This window comes from Hemitrygon akajei, chromosome 6, assembly GCF_048418815.1.
Source record: "Hemitrygon akajei chromosome 6, sHemAka1.3, whole genome shotgun sequence".
Classification (NCBI taxonomy): domain Eukaryota; kingdom Metazoa; phylum Chordata; class Chondrichthyes; order Myliobatiformes; family Dasyatidae; genus Hemitrygon; species Hemitrygon akajei.
The window spans coordinates 114,844,544-114,861,787 of NC_133129.1; the positions used below are offsets into that span (position 1 = coordinate 114,844,544).

At 43.0% G+C, this 17,244-nt stretch overlaps 2 protein-coding genes across 2 annotated transcripts in view; one reads left to right on the top strand and one right to left on the bottom strand.

The window, feature by feature from the left end:
- The window catches only part of LOC140729838 (mucin-6-like), a 65,607-nt gene that overhangs the window by 16,050 nt on the left and 32,313 nt on the right, over positions 1-17,244 (bottom strand). The window contains exon 9 of the mRNA XM_073050051.1: positions 5,589-5,661. Within this exon, the coding sequence (XP_072906152.1) occupies positions 5,589-5,661 (73 nt within the window). The remainder of the gene's footprint in view (positions 1-5,588; positions 5,662-17,244) is intronic.
- Positions 6,340-15,319, top strand: LOC140728793 (small ribosomal subunit protein eS19-like). The gene is given in 5 exon segments (XM_073047749.1): positions 6,340-6,380; positions 11,465-11,520; positions 14,823-14,906; positions 14,909-15,016; positions 15,019-15,319. Coding segments are annotated over 5 exon segments (537 nt in total). The 3' UTR covers positions 15,267-15,319.

Consider the following 17,244-nt stretch of genomic DNA (forward strand, 5'->3'; position numbering starts at 1 on the left):
TGCAGAAGTAGACCATTCAGCCCTTCTAGCCTGCACCGCCATTCTGAGATCATGGCTGATCATCTACTATCAATACCCGGTTCCTGCCTTGTCCCCATATCCCTTGACTCCTCTATCCATAAGATATCTATCTAGCTCCTTCTTGAAAGCATCCAGAGAATTGGCCTCCACTGCCTTCCGAGGCAGTGCATTCCAGATCCCCACAACTCTCTGGGAGAAGAAGTTTTTCCTTAACACTGTCCTAAATGACCTACCCCTTATTCTCAAACCATGTCCTCTGGTACTGGACTCTCCCAGCATCTGGAACAAATTTCCTGCCTCTATCTTGTCCAATCCCTTAATAATCTTATATGTTGCAATCAGATCCCCTCTCAATCTCCTTAATTCCAGCATGTACAAGCCCAGTCTCTCTAACCTCTCTGCGTAAGACAGTCCTGACATCCCAGGAATTAACCTCGTGAATCTATGCTGCACTTCCTCTATAGCCAGGATGTCCTTTCTTAACCCTGGAGACCAAAACTGTACACAATACTCCAGGTGTGGTCGCACCAGGGCTCTGTACAAATACAAAAGAATTTCCTTGCTCTTGTACTCAATTCCCTTTGTAATAAAGGCCAACATTGCATTAGCCTTCTTCACTGCCTGCTGCACTTGCTCATTCACCTTCAGTGACTGATGAACAAGCACTCCTAGATCTTTTTGTATTTCTCCCTTACCTAACTCTACACTTTTCAGATAATAATCTGCCTTCCTGTTCTTACTCCCAAAGTGGATAACCTCACACTTATTCACATTAAACGCCATCTGCCAAGTATCTGTCCACTCACCCAGCCTATCCAAGTCATCCTGAATTCTCCTAACATCCTGATCACATGTCACACTGCCACCCAGCTTAGTATCATCAGCAAATTTGCTGATGTTATTCTCAATGCTTTCATCCAAATCATTGACATAAATTGTAAACAGCTGTGGTCCCAATACCGAGCCCTGTGGCACCCCACTAGTCACCACCTGCCATTCCGAGAAACACCCATTCACCGTTACCCTTTGCTTTCTATCTGCCAACCAGTTTTCTATCCATGTCAATATCTTCCCCCCAATGCCATGAGCTCTGATTTTACCCACCAATCTCCTATGTGGGACCTTATCAAATGCCTTCTGAAAATCGAGGTACACTACATCCACTGGATCTCCCTTGTCTAACTTCCTGGTTACATCCTCGAAAAACTCCAATAGATTAGTCAAGCATGATTTGCCCTTGGTAAATCCATGCTGGCTCGGCCCAATCCTATCACTGCTATCTAGATATGCTGCTATTTCATCTTTAATAATGGACTCTAGCATCTTCCCCACTACTGATGTTAGGCTGACAGGACGATAGTTCTCTGTTTTCTCCCTCCCTCCTTTCTTAAAAAGTGGGATAACATTAGCCATTCTCCAATCCTCAGGAACTGATCCTGAATCTAAGGAACATTGGAAAATGATTACCAATGCATCCGCAATTTCCAGGGCCATCTCCTTTAGTACCCTAGGGTACAGACCATCTGGACCTGGGGATTTGTCAGCCTTCAGTCCCATCAGTCTACTCATCACCATTTCCTTCCTAATGTCAATCTGTTTCATTTCCTCTGTTACCCTATGTCCTTGGCCCATCCATACATCTGGGAGATTGCTTGTGTCTTCCCGAGTGAAGACAGATCTAAAGTACTTATTAAATTTTTCTGCCATTTCTCTGTTTCCAATAACAATTTCACCCAATTCATTCTTCAAGGGCCCAAAATTGTTCTTAACTATCTTCTTTCTCTTCACATACCTAAAAAAAGCTTTTGCTATCCTCCTTTATATTCCTGGCTAGCTTGCGTTCGTACCTCATTTTTTCTCCCCATATTGCCCTTTTAGTTAAGTTCTGTTGTTCCTTAAAAATTTCCCAATCATCTGTCCTCCCACTCACCTTAGCTCTGTCATACTTCCTTTTTTTTTAATGCTATGCAATCTCTGACTTCCTTTGTCAACCACTGTGGCCCCTTTCCCCCCTTTGAATCCTTCCTTCTCCAGGGGATGAACTGATTTTGCACCTTGTGCATTATTCCCAAGAATTCCAAAGCTTGCAGAGGGATTTGGACCAGTTGGAGGAATGGGCTGAAAAATGGCAGATGGAGTTTAATGCGGACAAGTGTGAGGTATTGCACTTCGGAAGGTCAAACCAAAGTAGAACATACAAGGTAAATGGTAGGACACTGAGGAGTGAAGTAGAACAGAGGGGTCTGGGAGTACAGATACATAATTCCCTAAAAGTGGTGTCACAAGTTGTAAAGAGAGCTTTTGGTACATTGGCCTTTATAAATGAAAGTGTTGAGTATAACTGTTGGAATGTAATGGTGAGGTTGTATAAGACATTAGTGAGGCTGAATTTGGAGTATTGTGTGCAGTTTTGGTCACCTAATTACAGGAAGGATATTAATAAGGTTGAAAGAGTGCAGAGAAGGTTCACAAGGATGTTGCCGGGACTTGAGAAACTGAGCTACAGAGAAAGGTTGAATAGGTTAGGACTTTATTCCCTGAAGCATAGAAGAATGAGGGGAGACTTGATAGAGGTGTATAAAATTATGATGGGTATAGATAGAGTGAATGCAAACAGGCTTTTTCCACTGAGGCCAGGGGAGAAAAAAAACAGAGGTCATGGGTGAAGGGGGAAAAGTTTAAAGGGAACATTAGGGAGGGCTTCTTCACGCAGAGAGTGGTGGGAGTGTGGAATGAGCTGCCAGATGAAGTGGTGAATGTGGGCTCATTTTTGACATTTAAGAAAAACTTGGACAGGTACATGAATGAGAGGGCTATGGAGGGATATGGCCCAGGTGCAGGTCAGTGGGACTAGGCAGAAAAATGGCTCAGCACAGCCAAGGAGGGCCAAAAGGACTGTTTCTGTGCTTTAATGTTCTATGGTTCTATAAAGATTCTGTACCCTCAAAATTTCACCTTTAAATGACCTCCATCTCTCTATTACATCCTTCCCATAAAATAAATTGCCCCAATCCACTCCTAAAACCTTTCACATCTCCTCAAAGTTAGCCTTTCTCCAATCAAAAATCTCAACCCTGGGTCCAGTCCTATCCTTCTCCATAATTACATTGAAACCAATGGCATTGTGATCACTGGACCCGAAGTGCTCCCCAACACATACCTCCATCATCTGACCTATTTCATTCACTAACAGAAGATCCAACACTGCCCCTTAGTTTAGAGAAGTTTTTCTGATCCAAAGAGAGTTGCAATTTTTTTTCCTGTGACAAAAGTATGTGCACACTGAATGCACACATGGCACAGTTTATGTAGATTTACAAAATATTTGACATAAAACTGTACAGAGTAACAACAAAATAACATACATATTTTAGTCACTCAGTTATTTTTTCTCTCTCCTGTCTTTGGTATTTACCCATTCTTTTATCTCCACTGGGTTTGATTGTTTTTGCTCTTGCTCATCTGCACTCAACTGTAACATGCGTAGCACTCCTGTAATGGGTAATGACGGGTTCTGTTGCCTGACCTTTAGTACACTGTCCAGATGCAATTTACTTTGCAAATGACGCTCCAAAAAGTCAAGTTTCCAAATATCATCCCATTTCTTTCCACTAGCAAATTCTCCAGCAACTTTCGCATCATGACAATACAAACAGATAACTCCAGTTTCTGAATCATACATAAGTATTTGTCGTAGCTGAATGTTCATGACCTCATGAGCTTTCAGTGTAGCAGTTTCTACTATTATGTTAAGCCATTAAACTTTAAACAAATTTGTAGTTCTTTTGCACTTCACGCCCTTCGCTTCTTTTGAATTTGTCATAGTGAATCAATATTTTTTTCAATCAAAACTTAAACTATCTACAGGATTTGAAACTGATCTTTGTAAACTTTACGATATGAACATTGTCCGCCAAAGATGGCTGCCGCCGTGATGCAGCTGTACAAACCAGAACAGGAAAGGTGAGGTGACGTAAATTAGTGACGTGCATTGTGGTATTTGAAAATCTGACTAACTAATTAACAGAAACATTTAGCTAAAAGATTATTTTCATTAAGTATAGTTATTAATTACTACATTATTTTAGGTAACTAACCTTTAGTGCGCACATTAATTTCCTTTGTGTGCTGGTTGAAAAATGTGTGTGTGCCCGCACACGCACACAGCTTAGAGGGAACATAGGTTGGGAATGTGTAATTTGCCTCACAGTAGTAAATGGGACAGGTGTAAAGGATACATTTATGTTGAAGCCACTCAGAGATGTGAGGGAGAAGGGAAGAAAGCATGGAGATGCTTTTGGTGAATATAAACACATGCATGGGCTGACTGGGATGTGGGGTGTGCCTTTCTGCTAACAACATGAAAACGAAAGGAAATTATATTTTAATGAAAATCAAAAAATTGTGTCTTTATGAAAGCTGAAATATGAATGTGAGGGGCATAACCACACAACTAATGAGGGGACAACTTTTACAGTCAAGTTGTGGAGAACAGAAATAAGCCTTCTGTGTCCATACTAAGCATTATGCCCAACTACACCAATTCTATTTGCCCTCATCATGCCAGTTTCATTCTATACCTCGTCCATTCCACTGGATGTCTAAATACTTCTTTTATGCAGTGACTGTATCTCATTCCACCAACTCCTCTGTTCAGGTAACAGTCACTTATCCCTCAGTTTCCCTTGAAAACTCCTTTTCCTAATAAACCTCTTATATTTGGTACTCCTACAATGGGTGAAAGTTCTGACTATTATCTATGCCTTTAATACTCTTGTTTACCTCTTTTAAAGTATTCTTCCATACACAATCTATCTAATAATCTAGATATTAATCATCAAAGCACAAGCACCCAAGGCATGGTAACCCCCTGCCCAGTACCAATATGAGGGAGTAACACACAGGCTAACACTGAGCATCCATACACATTGACATTCAACTCTTCAAGAGCATCATGAAATCAGCTGAAGCCAGTTCTGTTGTGACACTTTGGTCCATGGCCTCATCTTGTGCCAAGACGGGGCCCCCATCAGGATGGAGGAGCAACATCTTGTATTCCATCTGGGTGGCTTCTGATGACATGAATGTGCCATCCTTCTGTAAAAAAAAACACTTCCATCCTCCTCTATTCTCCACTTTGACCTTTTTCCTTTCCTCACCTGTCTGTTACTTCCCCCAGGTCCCCTCCTTCCCTTTTTTCTATTGTCCACTCCTATCAGATTCATTCTTCTCTAGTACTTAACTTTTCCTACCCACCTGGACTCACTTATTTCCTCCAGCTAGCCCTCCTCTTACATTTTTATTCTGGTATCTTCCCTCATCCTTCTCAGTCTTGAAGAAGGCTCTCAGCCTGAAATGTCAACTGTTTATTCATTTCCATAGTTTGTGCCTGACCTTCTGAGTTCCTCCAACATTTTGTGTGTGTAGCTGAAGTCTGTTACCCGTGAAAATATATGCAGAGCAGATGCTCAGTCTGGGTCACATTCACTCACAAGCAGAGAGAAAACTGAGGTAATGTAATTCTTGAATGGCCAAATACAGCCCTCAACCAGCAGCTTTGTTCTTACCTGCTCGAAATGGTGGGTCCTTGAACTGATGATTAACTTCGATCTTGCCGCTCTTTGAGAAAACTATCTTCATCTGTGAAACACAATATGGGCTGATGAAATAACACAGCTTTACACATTGCTTCAAAATAACATTGCAGGGTATGGCAGGCAACTAAGAAGGATAATTTAATGCTTCCTTGTCGTACAGTCTCCAGGATTATTCTGGGCACTGGGGATATAGTATTCAGACACGGAGTTTAGTGAGTGGTTTGTTCAAGTGGAGAGGTTGCAATGAGAAGCAGCAGGACTGATCCAAAGTAAAGGTGATAAGGAATGACTAGAACCACCTGTTCTGTAGCTGAATGAGGACGGTGCATGTATCAGAAGTGTTATCCTCAACGAAGGGGGTGGGGACTGGCCCCAGCTTGCACCACCGTTCAACATTCTCACTGTGATACAAAAGGAGAAACCGGTTGGTCCACCACATTCCAGCCAATGTTCTCACTCCCCTTCTCATTTCCCTAGAACTTATTCTCTCTCCCATGCCCACCAGCTCCTGTTTTACCTCACACATTGACCATTAGCATGTTGCTGAGATGAGAGAACAAACCAGGACATTGAGGGAACTCCATGCATTTGCAGAGAAAACAGGCAAGTTATTGAGTTGAAGGTTGAAACTGGGTGATCGGAGTGGTGAGGCAGATCCACAAGGTCATGGCCAATCAATTTGATTCAAGTTTAATTGTCATTCAACCATTGATGAATAGTCATGAATACAGCCAATCGCGACAGTGTTACTCTGAGGCCAAGGTACAAAACACAGTAGCTACAGTCACACACAGCACAAAGCCCTTGATAGAACAATACAGCCACACAATAAAAGTGTTAAGCCATCCAATGCCACAGAAATCTGCAGACAACCACAATAGAGCTCATCTTCTGCTGAGCAAACACTGGCGGTGGGGGGGGGGGCAGAGTGCAGCACCCACCCCAGCTTGAACACTGCATCACACCGCCCCCCACTGGAGCTCACTGGTTCTGACACCCCTCTCCTGGTGGCTGTAAACAGGCAACACTGTGGCTTGAGGCCTTGTTCTTGCCCATACAAGATAGCAAGTACTTATAGGATATCAGTAAAATACAACACACACACACCCACACACACCCGCCACCCCCGCCCCCCCAACCCTGGTCTCAGCTCCAATCCTCTGCCCATTTCCCAGAGTGCTCAGCTCTTCCTGAAAATCTCTCTGTGCCAGCCTCCTCCTCCTCCAGTTTTGGGACAGAGAATTACAAAGATTCTTAACCTTTGGAGAGAAGATCTCTCCACACCTCCACCTGCCAGTTCGAGATTCACCTAAGCAGGTGAACCATCTTCCCAGCATCTTTGCCATCAAGCAAACTGGCAGATTGAAACACAGCCACTGCTGCTCTTATCCTCCATGGCCAGCTGAGGAGAAGTTGATGGAGTACTCAGAGCTCTGTCCTTGGTCTGTAGACCCAGCAGATACTCGGGTATCTAGAGCAGGGTGCTAAAGTAAGTGCTAACCACCTTGCTCTTGCTAATGTCAGCAAAATCTGCAGATTCATAGTCATAGAATCATGGAGTGCTACGGCACTTTAGTAGATCTTCAGCCCATGCCAAACTGTCTAGTCCCATTGACCGCCACCTGGACCATAGCCCTGCATATTGCTTCCATCCATGTAGTTATCCAACTTTCTCTTAACTGTTGAAATCATACCCATATCCACCATTTTCACTGGCAGGTCATTCCATACTCTTATCGGCCTTTGAGAGAAGAGTATACTCCTCATATTCCTCTTTAATATTTCACCTTTCACTCTGAGTATATGAACTCTAGATTTTGTCTCACTCAAGCTCAGTGGAAAAGTCCTGCTTGCCTTTAGCCTGTCTATAGCCTTCATAATTTTGTGTACTTCTATCAAATCTCCCCTTGTTCTACACTCTAGGGAATAAAGTCCTTAAACTATTCAACCTTGCTGTATGATTGAAGTCCTCAATCCTCGCAACATCGCTGTACTCTTTCAAACTTATTGTTGGTAGGCGACCAAAACTGCACACAGTACTCCAAATCGTGCCTCACCAATGTCTTGCACAACTTCAACATAACGTCACAACTCCTGTACTCAGTACTTTGATTTATGAAGGCCAATGTGCCAAAATCTCTCATTATGACCCTATCTTACTGTGATGCCACTCTCACGGAATTATAAACCTTGAATCTGAGAGTTTCTTAAATGTCCCTAATGTATCTACCTCTACCACCATCCAAATGTCCCACGCAAGCGTCATATTCTGTGTAAAGAACTTATCTTTGACATCTCCTTTTACAGTGGATTTCAGTTAATTGGGGCAGCTGCTTATTTGGGACAACACCTAAAGAACAAAAACTAATTGACAAGATTGGCAGGATTTCCTTTGTTGACACAGTGCTGCTTAATTGGGAAGGAGACTGTTGCCGAACAGGTATTAAAAAGCATCAGTTGTACACACTTGTATGGCTGTTAGATGCTACACCGTGTTTAGAGCAAACAGTTGTAAATAGCATCAGTTGTGTGTGTTTGTATTCAAAATGCAGTGATTTTTGTCACTGATAGTTGTCAAGAAATAAGCAGTCAGATAATGCTGAGCTGTTTTGCTCACTGCAGTTTCAAGCATTCAGGCTTGGAGATGCCAGAAATGGCCTCAAGTGAAAATGAAATGATGCCACTACTTCAACAAGTTAGGACTACGAAAACTTTGAAGGTATCGACAATTGACAATGTTACAATGAAAATGAAGATTTGGATGTTGAAGTTGTCCATAGCATTGTATGAAGGTAGTTCATTATCTGCACGAGGTGTCTGCATTGATTTTATTCATCGCATATACTGCATGAAATCTCCATCAATAACTATTAGTAACTACTACAGTTTTATGGTACTTTAGTACTATTGGTAGTATTCTAACGTTCTGATGTTCATTTAATACAGTGTCTTTTTTGTACCTTTTTAACTATTTCCATGAAATTTTGGCAAAATTGGGACAGCCACTTAATAAGGCCAAAATATAATGGTCCTGATGTATCCCAATTAACTGGAATCCATTGTATTCTCTTCCAATCATCTTAAAATGATGCCACCTTGTATTATCATTTCTGCCCTGGGAAAAAAGTCTTTGGCCATCCACTCTATCTATGCCTCTTATTATCTTGTATATCTCTATCAAGTCACCTTTCCTGCTCCTTCACTCGAAAGATAATAGCTTAATCTATCTTCATAAAACATGCCCTTTATTCCAGGCACCATCGTGGTAAATCTGTTCCCTCTCCAAAGCTTCCATATACCTTCTCTTATATGGCACCAGAACTAAACACAATAATTGAAACATGATAGAGATTTATGCTGCAACCCTTGTGATTCTTGAACTCAATGGGTTCAACCCCAATGAATGAAGGCCAACACACCATATGCCTTCTTAACCTCCCTATCATCTTGGGCAGTAACTCTGAGACATCCATGGATGTGGACACCAAGATCCTTCTGTTCCTCCACACTGCCAAGAATACTATAATTAACCCTGTATTCTACCTTCAGATTCTATCTTCCAAAATGAATCACCTCACACTTTTCCAGGTTAAACTCTGTGTGCAGCTTCTCAGCCCATCTCTGCATCTTGTCAATGCCCATTGTAACCTGTAATAAACTTCCATATGTGTCATCTGCAAACACATTAACCCAGCCTCCCATTTCCTCATCCAAGTAAATTATGAATGGGCTCCCAGAACAGAAACTCTGGTCACAGATCTTCCAGACACAATACACTCCCAGTATAGCTACTCTCTGCCTTCTACAGCTAAGCCAGTTCTGAATCTACACAGCCAATTTTCACCGTATCGCATGCCTCCTAACTCTCTGAATGAGCCTACCATGGTGAGTCTTAACAAACACCATACTAAAATCCAGACATATCCATTGCTCTATCTTCATCAGTTTAATCAGGCCTGGTAGGCATGATTTGCCCCTCACAAAGCCACGTAGACTATCGCTAATCAGTCTGTGCTTTCCAAATGCTCATAAATTTTGACTCAAGGTATCTTCTCCAATAATTTGGCCAACACTGAAGTAAGATTCACTGATCTATTATTCCCATGGTTATCTCTACTCCCTTTCTTGAACAAAGGAAAAACATTTATCACTCCCCAATCATCTGGTACTACTCCAATGGCCTGTTAGTGCAGCAAGGTCCTTCTTACAGGTGAATACTGAAGCAAGGTGTTCATTAAGGACCTTCCTTTCCTCTTCTGACTCCAAGCACATGTTTCTTCTTCTATCCTTGATCGGTCCTGCCCTCACACTGGCCATCCTCTCATTTTTCACATACTTGTAGAACACTTCATGGATTTCCATAACCCTACTCATCAAGGCCTTCTCATGCCCCCACTCCTAAGTGCCTTCTTTAGGTCCTTCCTGGCCAACTTCTAACTCTCTAAGGTCCTGTCTGATCCTTGCTTCCTAAATCTTAAACTTCTTCTAGTTAGGCCACACTTGGAGTACTGTGTCCAGTTCTGGTCGCCTCACTATAGGAAGGATGTGGAAGCATTGGAAAGGGTACAGAGGAGATTTACCAGGATGCTGCCTGGTTTAGAGAGTATGGATTATGATCAGAGATTAAGGGAGTTAGGGCTTTACTGTTTGGAGAGGAGGAGGATGAGAGGAGACATGATAGAGGTGTACAAGATATTAAGAGGAATAGACAGAGTGGACAGCCAGCGCCTCTTCCCCAGGGCACCACTGCTCAGTACAAGAGGACATGGCTTTAAGGTAAGCGGAGGGAAGTTCAAGGGGGATATTAGAGGAAGGTTTTTTACTCAGAGAGTGGTTGGTGCGTGGAATGCACTGCCTGAGTCAGTGGTGGAGGCAGATACACTAGTGAAGTTTAAGAGACTACTAGACAGGTATATGGAGGAATTTAAGGTGGGGGGTTATATAGGAGGCAGGGTTTGAGGGTCAGCACAACATTGTGGGCCTAAGGGCCTGTAATGTGCTGTACTATTCTATGTTCTATGTACTTCTTTCTTTTTACCATATGGTCCAGAACCCAAGCATTGATAGCCTTTCTTGCTGTTCACTACATCCCCAAACTTGGTGTCAACCACAAATTTGGTGATCTAGCTTAACACATTATCATTTAGATCATTGATGTAGCTGACAAACAACAATGGTCCCAACACAATTCACAGGCCTCAAATCAGACAGACAACCATCTGCTACCACTCTCTGGCTTCTCCCGTGAAGCCTATATGAATCTAATAATTTACCCACAATTGACGTCAGACCAGGCTATAATTTCCTGACTTACTCTTGAAGCCTTTCTTAAACAATGAAACATTAGTTATCATCCAATCCTCTGGCACCTCTCCTATGGCTAAGGATATCTTATATACCTCTGCTAGGGACCCTACAATTTCTGCTCTGGTCTCCCACAAGGTGCCAGATGACAGCTCATCAGGTTCTGGGGATCTATCCAACCAAATTTTTTTTAAGTTACGAGCACCTCCTGTCATCCATATAGGGTCAATGTCATTTGCCTTAGTTCTAAAGTCTATGTCCATCTCTCAAGGAAATACAGGTGCAAAAAAGCCATTTAAGAACTCCCACATCTCTTTCAGTTTCATGCATAGATGACGCAAGAGAATCAATTTTGTCCATTGCTATTCATTTGCTCTTAATCCGTCTGTAGAAGCCATTGGGATTTCTTCTTCACCTTGACTGTTAGAACAACCTCATGCCTTCCCTCTTTCTTTCATTTCTTAAAATCTTCAAGTATCTCACTTGTTCATTGCTGCCTTTATCTGCTGTACATCTCCTTTTTGCCTTTTTTATTTTTACAGGATCATACAAGTTCTGTACTTCCAAAATTTCACTTTTGAAGACCTTCATTTACCAAGTATGCCTTTCCTTGAAAACAACCTGTCTCAATCCATGTTTGCCAGATCCTTCCTGATACCATCAAAATTGGCCTTCCTTCAATTTAGAATCTCAATCCAGACCTGTCTTTCTCTATAATAATCTTGAAATTAATGGTTTACTGATCACCAGATCCAAAGTGTTCCCCAGCGCATACTTCTGCCACTTGCCCTGGCTTGTTCCATAATAGGAGATCCAGTATTGCATTCTCTCCATCTGGGACCACAATATATTGATTAAGTAAACATTCCTGCACACACTTGACAAACTCTGTCCTATCTAGCCCTTTTTCAGTATTTGAATCTCAGTCAACATGTGGGAAGTTAAAATTACCTACAATCACAACCTTATTTTTGTGTTAAGAGACCTAGACGAAGACGGGTAGGAGCCGAGTACCAGAGTAAGTTTCAGGGGTAAGTTTTTTACTCAGAATGGTGAGTGCGTGGAATGGGCTGCTGGCAACGGTGGTGGAGGCGGATACGATAGAGTCTTTTGAGAGACTTTTGGATAGGTACATGGAGATTAGACAAATAGAGGGCTAAGGGTAAGCCTAGTAATTTCTAAGGTAGGGACATGTTTGGTACAATTGTATGAGTGTAAGCGTCGGGGGCCGAGATGGCCTATTTCCGTGCTATAATTGTTATATGGTTATACAACTTTGTGGGCCAAAGGGCCTGTATTGTGCTGTAGGTTTTCTACGTTAATCAAACTAGAACGTACAATTGAGCACTGCAGCTCAGTTCAGATGTTAAATATTAAAATCCTGGGGTCAAAACATGGCCACCAATTAGTGGGGCAGGCCTGAGTCTTTATAGGGGCCAGCTATCCATATTCCGGAGAGTCGAAGCATCTAAGCCCCGGAAGCTGGCACAGTCAAGTGGGTTTGTAACAATTTTTCATGCTATATGTCTGTCAGCTATCTGTCTACAAATTTGCTCCTCTGAATCCCACTGTCTAGTAGATGTTCTGTAATATAATTCCACCAATGTGGTCATCCCTTTCTTATTCCTCAGTTCTATCCATGCAACCTGAGTAGATGATCCTTCCCATCTGTCCTGAGCATTGCCATGACTTTTTTCCTGATTAGTAATGTCAACCCTCCCCCTTCGATCTCTCCAGCTCTATTCTGTCTAAAGCAATGAACCCAGATCACTGAATTGCCAGGCCTGTCCCTCCAGCAACCATCTCTTACTAATGGGTTTAATGTCACAACAAATGTCCTCTGAACTTGCTCATATTACCTCCTTGCGTTAAAAAAAATGGAACTCAGAACATTTCTCCTGTCTTTCTATGGAGGCTTAACTGTTGCTCTAACCAATGAATCCTCTATCTTGCCTCTTTTCCCTTCTGAGCCATAGCGTCAGACTTAGTACCGGAGATCTGACCACTCTGCTGGGTCTTCCCTCCACTCCACCACCATCATCCAAAGTGTTAAACTTATAATTGAGGGGAATGGCAACAGGTGTTCTCTGGACTGGCAGCCTTACCCCTTTCTATCTCCTGATGGTCTCCCTGTGATTCCCTAGATACCTGTCAATCAACCTCAGCCTTTCAAATGATCCAGAACTCATTCAGCTCCCGTTTTTCATACAAGCTGGAAAAGCTCATCCAGCTCCAGTTCTCTCATACAGTCTGCAAAAACTCATCCAGCTCCAGGACCAGTCCTCTCATACAGTCTGTAAAAACTCAACCAGCTCCAGGACCAGTCCTCTCATACAGTCTGTAAAAACTCAACCAGCTCCAGGACCAGTCCTCTCATACAGTCTGTAAAAACTCAACCAGCTCCAAGACCAGTTCTCTCATACAGTCTGTAAAAACTCAACCAGCTCCAGGACCAGTTCTCTCATACAGTCTGTAAAAACTCATCCAGCTTGTTCTCTCATGCAGTCTGTAAAAGATGCAGTTAGAAGCCCTTATTGCAAGTATTATCATCAGTAATACTGGAAGTCTTTGTCTTCCCACATGCTGCAAAAGGAGCATTGCACTATCCTGCCTAGCAATCCCAATGCTCTAATTGCACAACAAGAAAGAAAAATAGACAGGTGATCTCAAACCTGTTGAATATTCTCACTGGCCCCACTTGCTTTTTCAAAACTCACACTCAAACATGGTGCGAGCAGAATCATCTGCAGCTTAATGTGAAAAAGACTAAGGAGCTGGTGGTGGACCTGAGGAGGGCTAAGGCACCAGTGACCCCTGTTTCCATCCAAGGGGTCAGTGTGGACATGGTGGAGGATTACAAATATCTGGGGATACGAATGGACAATAAACTAGACTGGTCAAAGAACAGTGAGGCTGTCTACAAGAAGGGTCAGAGCCGTCTCTATTTCCTGAGGAGACTGAGGTCCTTTAACATCTGTCGGACGATGCTGAGGATGTTCTACGAGGCTGTGGTGGCCAGTGCTATCATGTCTGCTGTTGTGTGCTGGGGCAGCAGGCTGAGGGTAGCAGACACCAACAGGATCAACAAACTGAATCGTAAGGCCGGTGATGTTGTGGGGGTGGAACTGGACTCTCTGACAGTGGTGTCTGAAAAGAGGATGCTGTCCAAGTTGCATGCCATCTTGGACAATGACTCCCATCCACTCCATAATGTACTGGTTAGGCACAGGAGTATGTTCAGCCAGAGACTCATTCCACCAAGATGTAACACTGAGCGTCATAGGAAGTCAGTCCTACCTGTGGCCATCAAACTTTACAACTCCTCCCTCAGAGTGTCAGACACCCTGTGCCAATAGGCTGATCCTGGACTTATTTCCACTTGGCATGATTAACTTATTATTTAATTATTTATGGTTTTATATTGCTATATTTCTTCACTATTCTTGGTTGGTGCGGCTGTAATGAAACCCAATTTCCCTCGGAGTCAATAAAGTATGTCTGTCTGTCTGTCTGAAAATACACAAGGCAATAGCTCTGCCGAATGCAAGCTTGTCAATGACCTTACTTCTCCCTCATTTTTTTTAAGATTCACTCTCAATCTTCAAACAATTGCAGGAGAAAGAATAGGTAAGCATAATAACTAGCACAATTCACATACTATTTACTAATGTTGTGAAAGGGAACTACAGACAAACCCTTGAAGTTGAGACACGATATGTAGCAGAGACACACCCAAGTTTCAGGAACTTCATTAATTATTTTATAATGTGCACTCAAAATTGGATTTGCTGTTAGACCTGGGGATAATCATTTTATTCTGTAATCAGGAACTAGTCTAGTAGTTAATTAAATGTTCCTGTAGACAGAATTCTGTTATCAGCTTCCTGCGCGCAGAGTGAGGAGTGAAGGTGCCAGGTGTCACGGTGAAGGACGTGAACCAGCAGGAGTTTGTCCAGGCCGTGGGAGCCTTTTTGAAGGAGTCTGGAAATTGAAGGTCCCTGACTGGGTTGACACCGTGAAACTGGGTAAACACAAGGAGCTGGCTTCTTACGACAAGAACTGGTTCTACACCCAAGCTGCCTCTACAGTCTGTCACCATACCTGAGGGGCGGCTTTGGCGTGGGGGCCATGACCAAGATCTACGGGGGCCACCAGTGCAATGGCGTAAAGCCCAGCCACTTCAGCCGTGGCTCCAAACCCGTTGCTAGGAAAATGCTACAGGCACTCGAGGGATTGAAGATGGTGGAAAAAGATCCCAATGGGGGTCGGAGGCTGACTCCACAGGGACAGAGAGACTTGGATCGGATCGCTGGACAGGTTGCTCCAGCCAGCAAGAAGCATTGAGAGATCTGCATGTCATACTTCAAAGAAAAATAAAATCCTTCAGTTCAAAAAAATGCAGATTTACTGGCAATCTCTTCAACTGAGAATGTACCAAATGTATTTGAGCTGGAGGTCTGTAATTAGTGGAATTCCATGGGATCTGTGTTGGGACGCCTGCTGTTCGTACTGTAATATAACTATCCTGGATGAAAACGTAGATGGGTGGGTTTGTAACTTGGTGGATGATACCAAGGTTGGTGGAGTTGTGGATCTTGTAGAAGACTGGCAAAGAATACAACACAATACAGACCACCTGCAAATATGGACTGAGAAATGGCAGATGGAGTTTAACGCAGATGAATAATCTGTGGTTAAGAAGGCATACGGTGCATTGGCCTTCATCAATCGTGGGATTGAGTTTAAGAGCCGAGAGGTAATGTTGCAGCTGTATAGGACACTGGTCAGACCCCAGTTGGAATACTGTGCTCAATTCTGGTTGCCTCACTACAGGAAGGATGTGGAAGCCATAGAAAGGGTGCAGAGGAGATTTACAAGGCTGTTGCCTGATTGGGGAGCATGTCTTATGAGAATAGGTTGAGTGAATTCGGCCTTTTCTCCTTGGAGTGACAGAGGATGAGAAGTGACCTGATAGAGGTGTTCAAGATAATGAGAGGCATTGATCGTGTGGATAGTCAGAGGCTTTTCCCCAGGGCTGAAATGGCTAGCATGAGAGGGCATAGTTTTGCAGGTAGGTACAGAGGAGATGTCAGGGGTAAGGTTTTTACACAGAGAGTGGTAAATGTGTGGAATGGGCAGCTGGCGGTGGTGGTGGAGGCGGGAACGATAGGGTCTTTTAAGAGACTCCTGGATGGGTACATGGAGTTTAGAAAAATAGAGGGCTATGGGTAAAGCCTAGGTAGTTCTAAGGTAGGGACATGTTCGGCACAGCTTTGTGGGCCAAAGGGCCTGTAGTGTGTTGTATGTTTTCTATGTTTCTAGAAATACGAGGGGCTGCAAACTGGTTGGGTAAGTGCAAGGGGACAGTACATTGTTAAGGACAATGTCCTTAAGTGTTGCTGAGCAAGGATCCAAAATTGCTCCTTGAAAGTGTCCATACAGGTCAATAAGATGGTTTAGAAGGCTCAGTCAAGACACTGAGTTCAGTCGTCAGGAGGTTATGTTGCAACCTTATAAAACTCTAGTTAAGCCATATTTGGATGCCCCACTGTAGGAAGGATGTTGAGGCTTTATAGAGGGTGCAGAAGAGGTTCACCAGGATGCTGCCTGGTTTAGAGGGGTCGAAGGCTGAGGGGAGATCTGATTGAGGTTGATAAGATTATGAGAAGCATAGAGAGTGGACAGAGTATTTTTCCCAAGATTGAAATGTCTAATACCAGAGGGCATGCATTGAAGGTGGGGGAGGTTAGGTTCAAGGGGATGTGAGGAATAAGTTTTTTTAGTCTGAGAGCAGGGGATGTCTAGAATGCACTGACTGGCATAGTGTAAAAGGCAAATACATTAGAGGCTTTTAAGAGATGTTTGGATATGCACATGGAGGTAAGGAAGATGGAGGGAAATGGACATGGTGTATGTACGTGGATTAGTGTTGGATGTTTTTGATTTGCTTTCCAGTTGGTTCAGTACAACATTGTGGGTTGAATGGCCTGCTCCTGTGCTGTACTCTATGTTCTATTTACCAAAGCTATACCAAATCCGTCCAAAGGTGGATCAATTTTGACAGGTCTCCTAATGTGCCCCAGTTCCCTTCTAAATAAATTTCATGTTTTCTTGAACATAGTAGAACATAGACCAGTACAGCACAGGAAAAGGAGCTTTGGACTACAATATTGTGACAAGCAAACTACATTAATATTCACGTGAACACATGGATTTCCTCTGGTTTCCTCCCATAGTCCAACGACGAACTGGTTGGTAGGTTAATTGCTCATTGTAAATGGACCTGTGTTTAGCTGGGGTTAAATTGGGGGTTGCTGTGCGG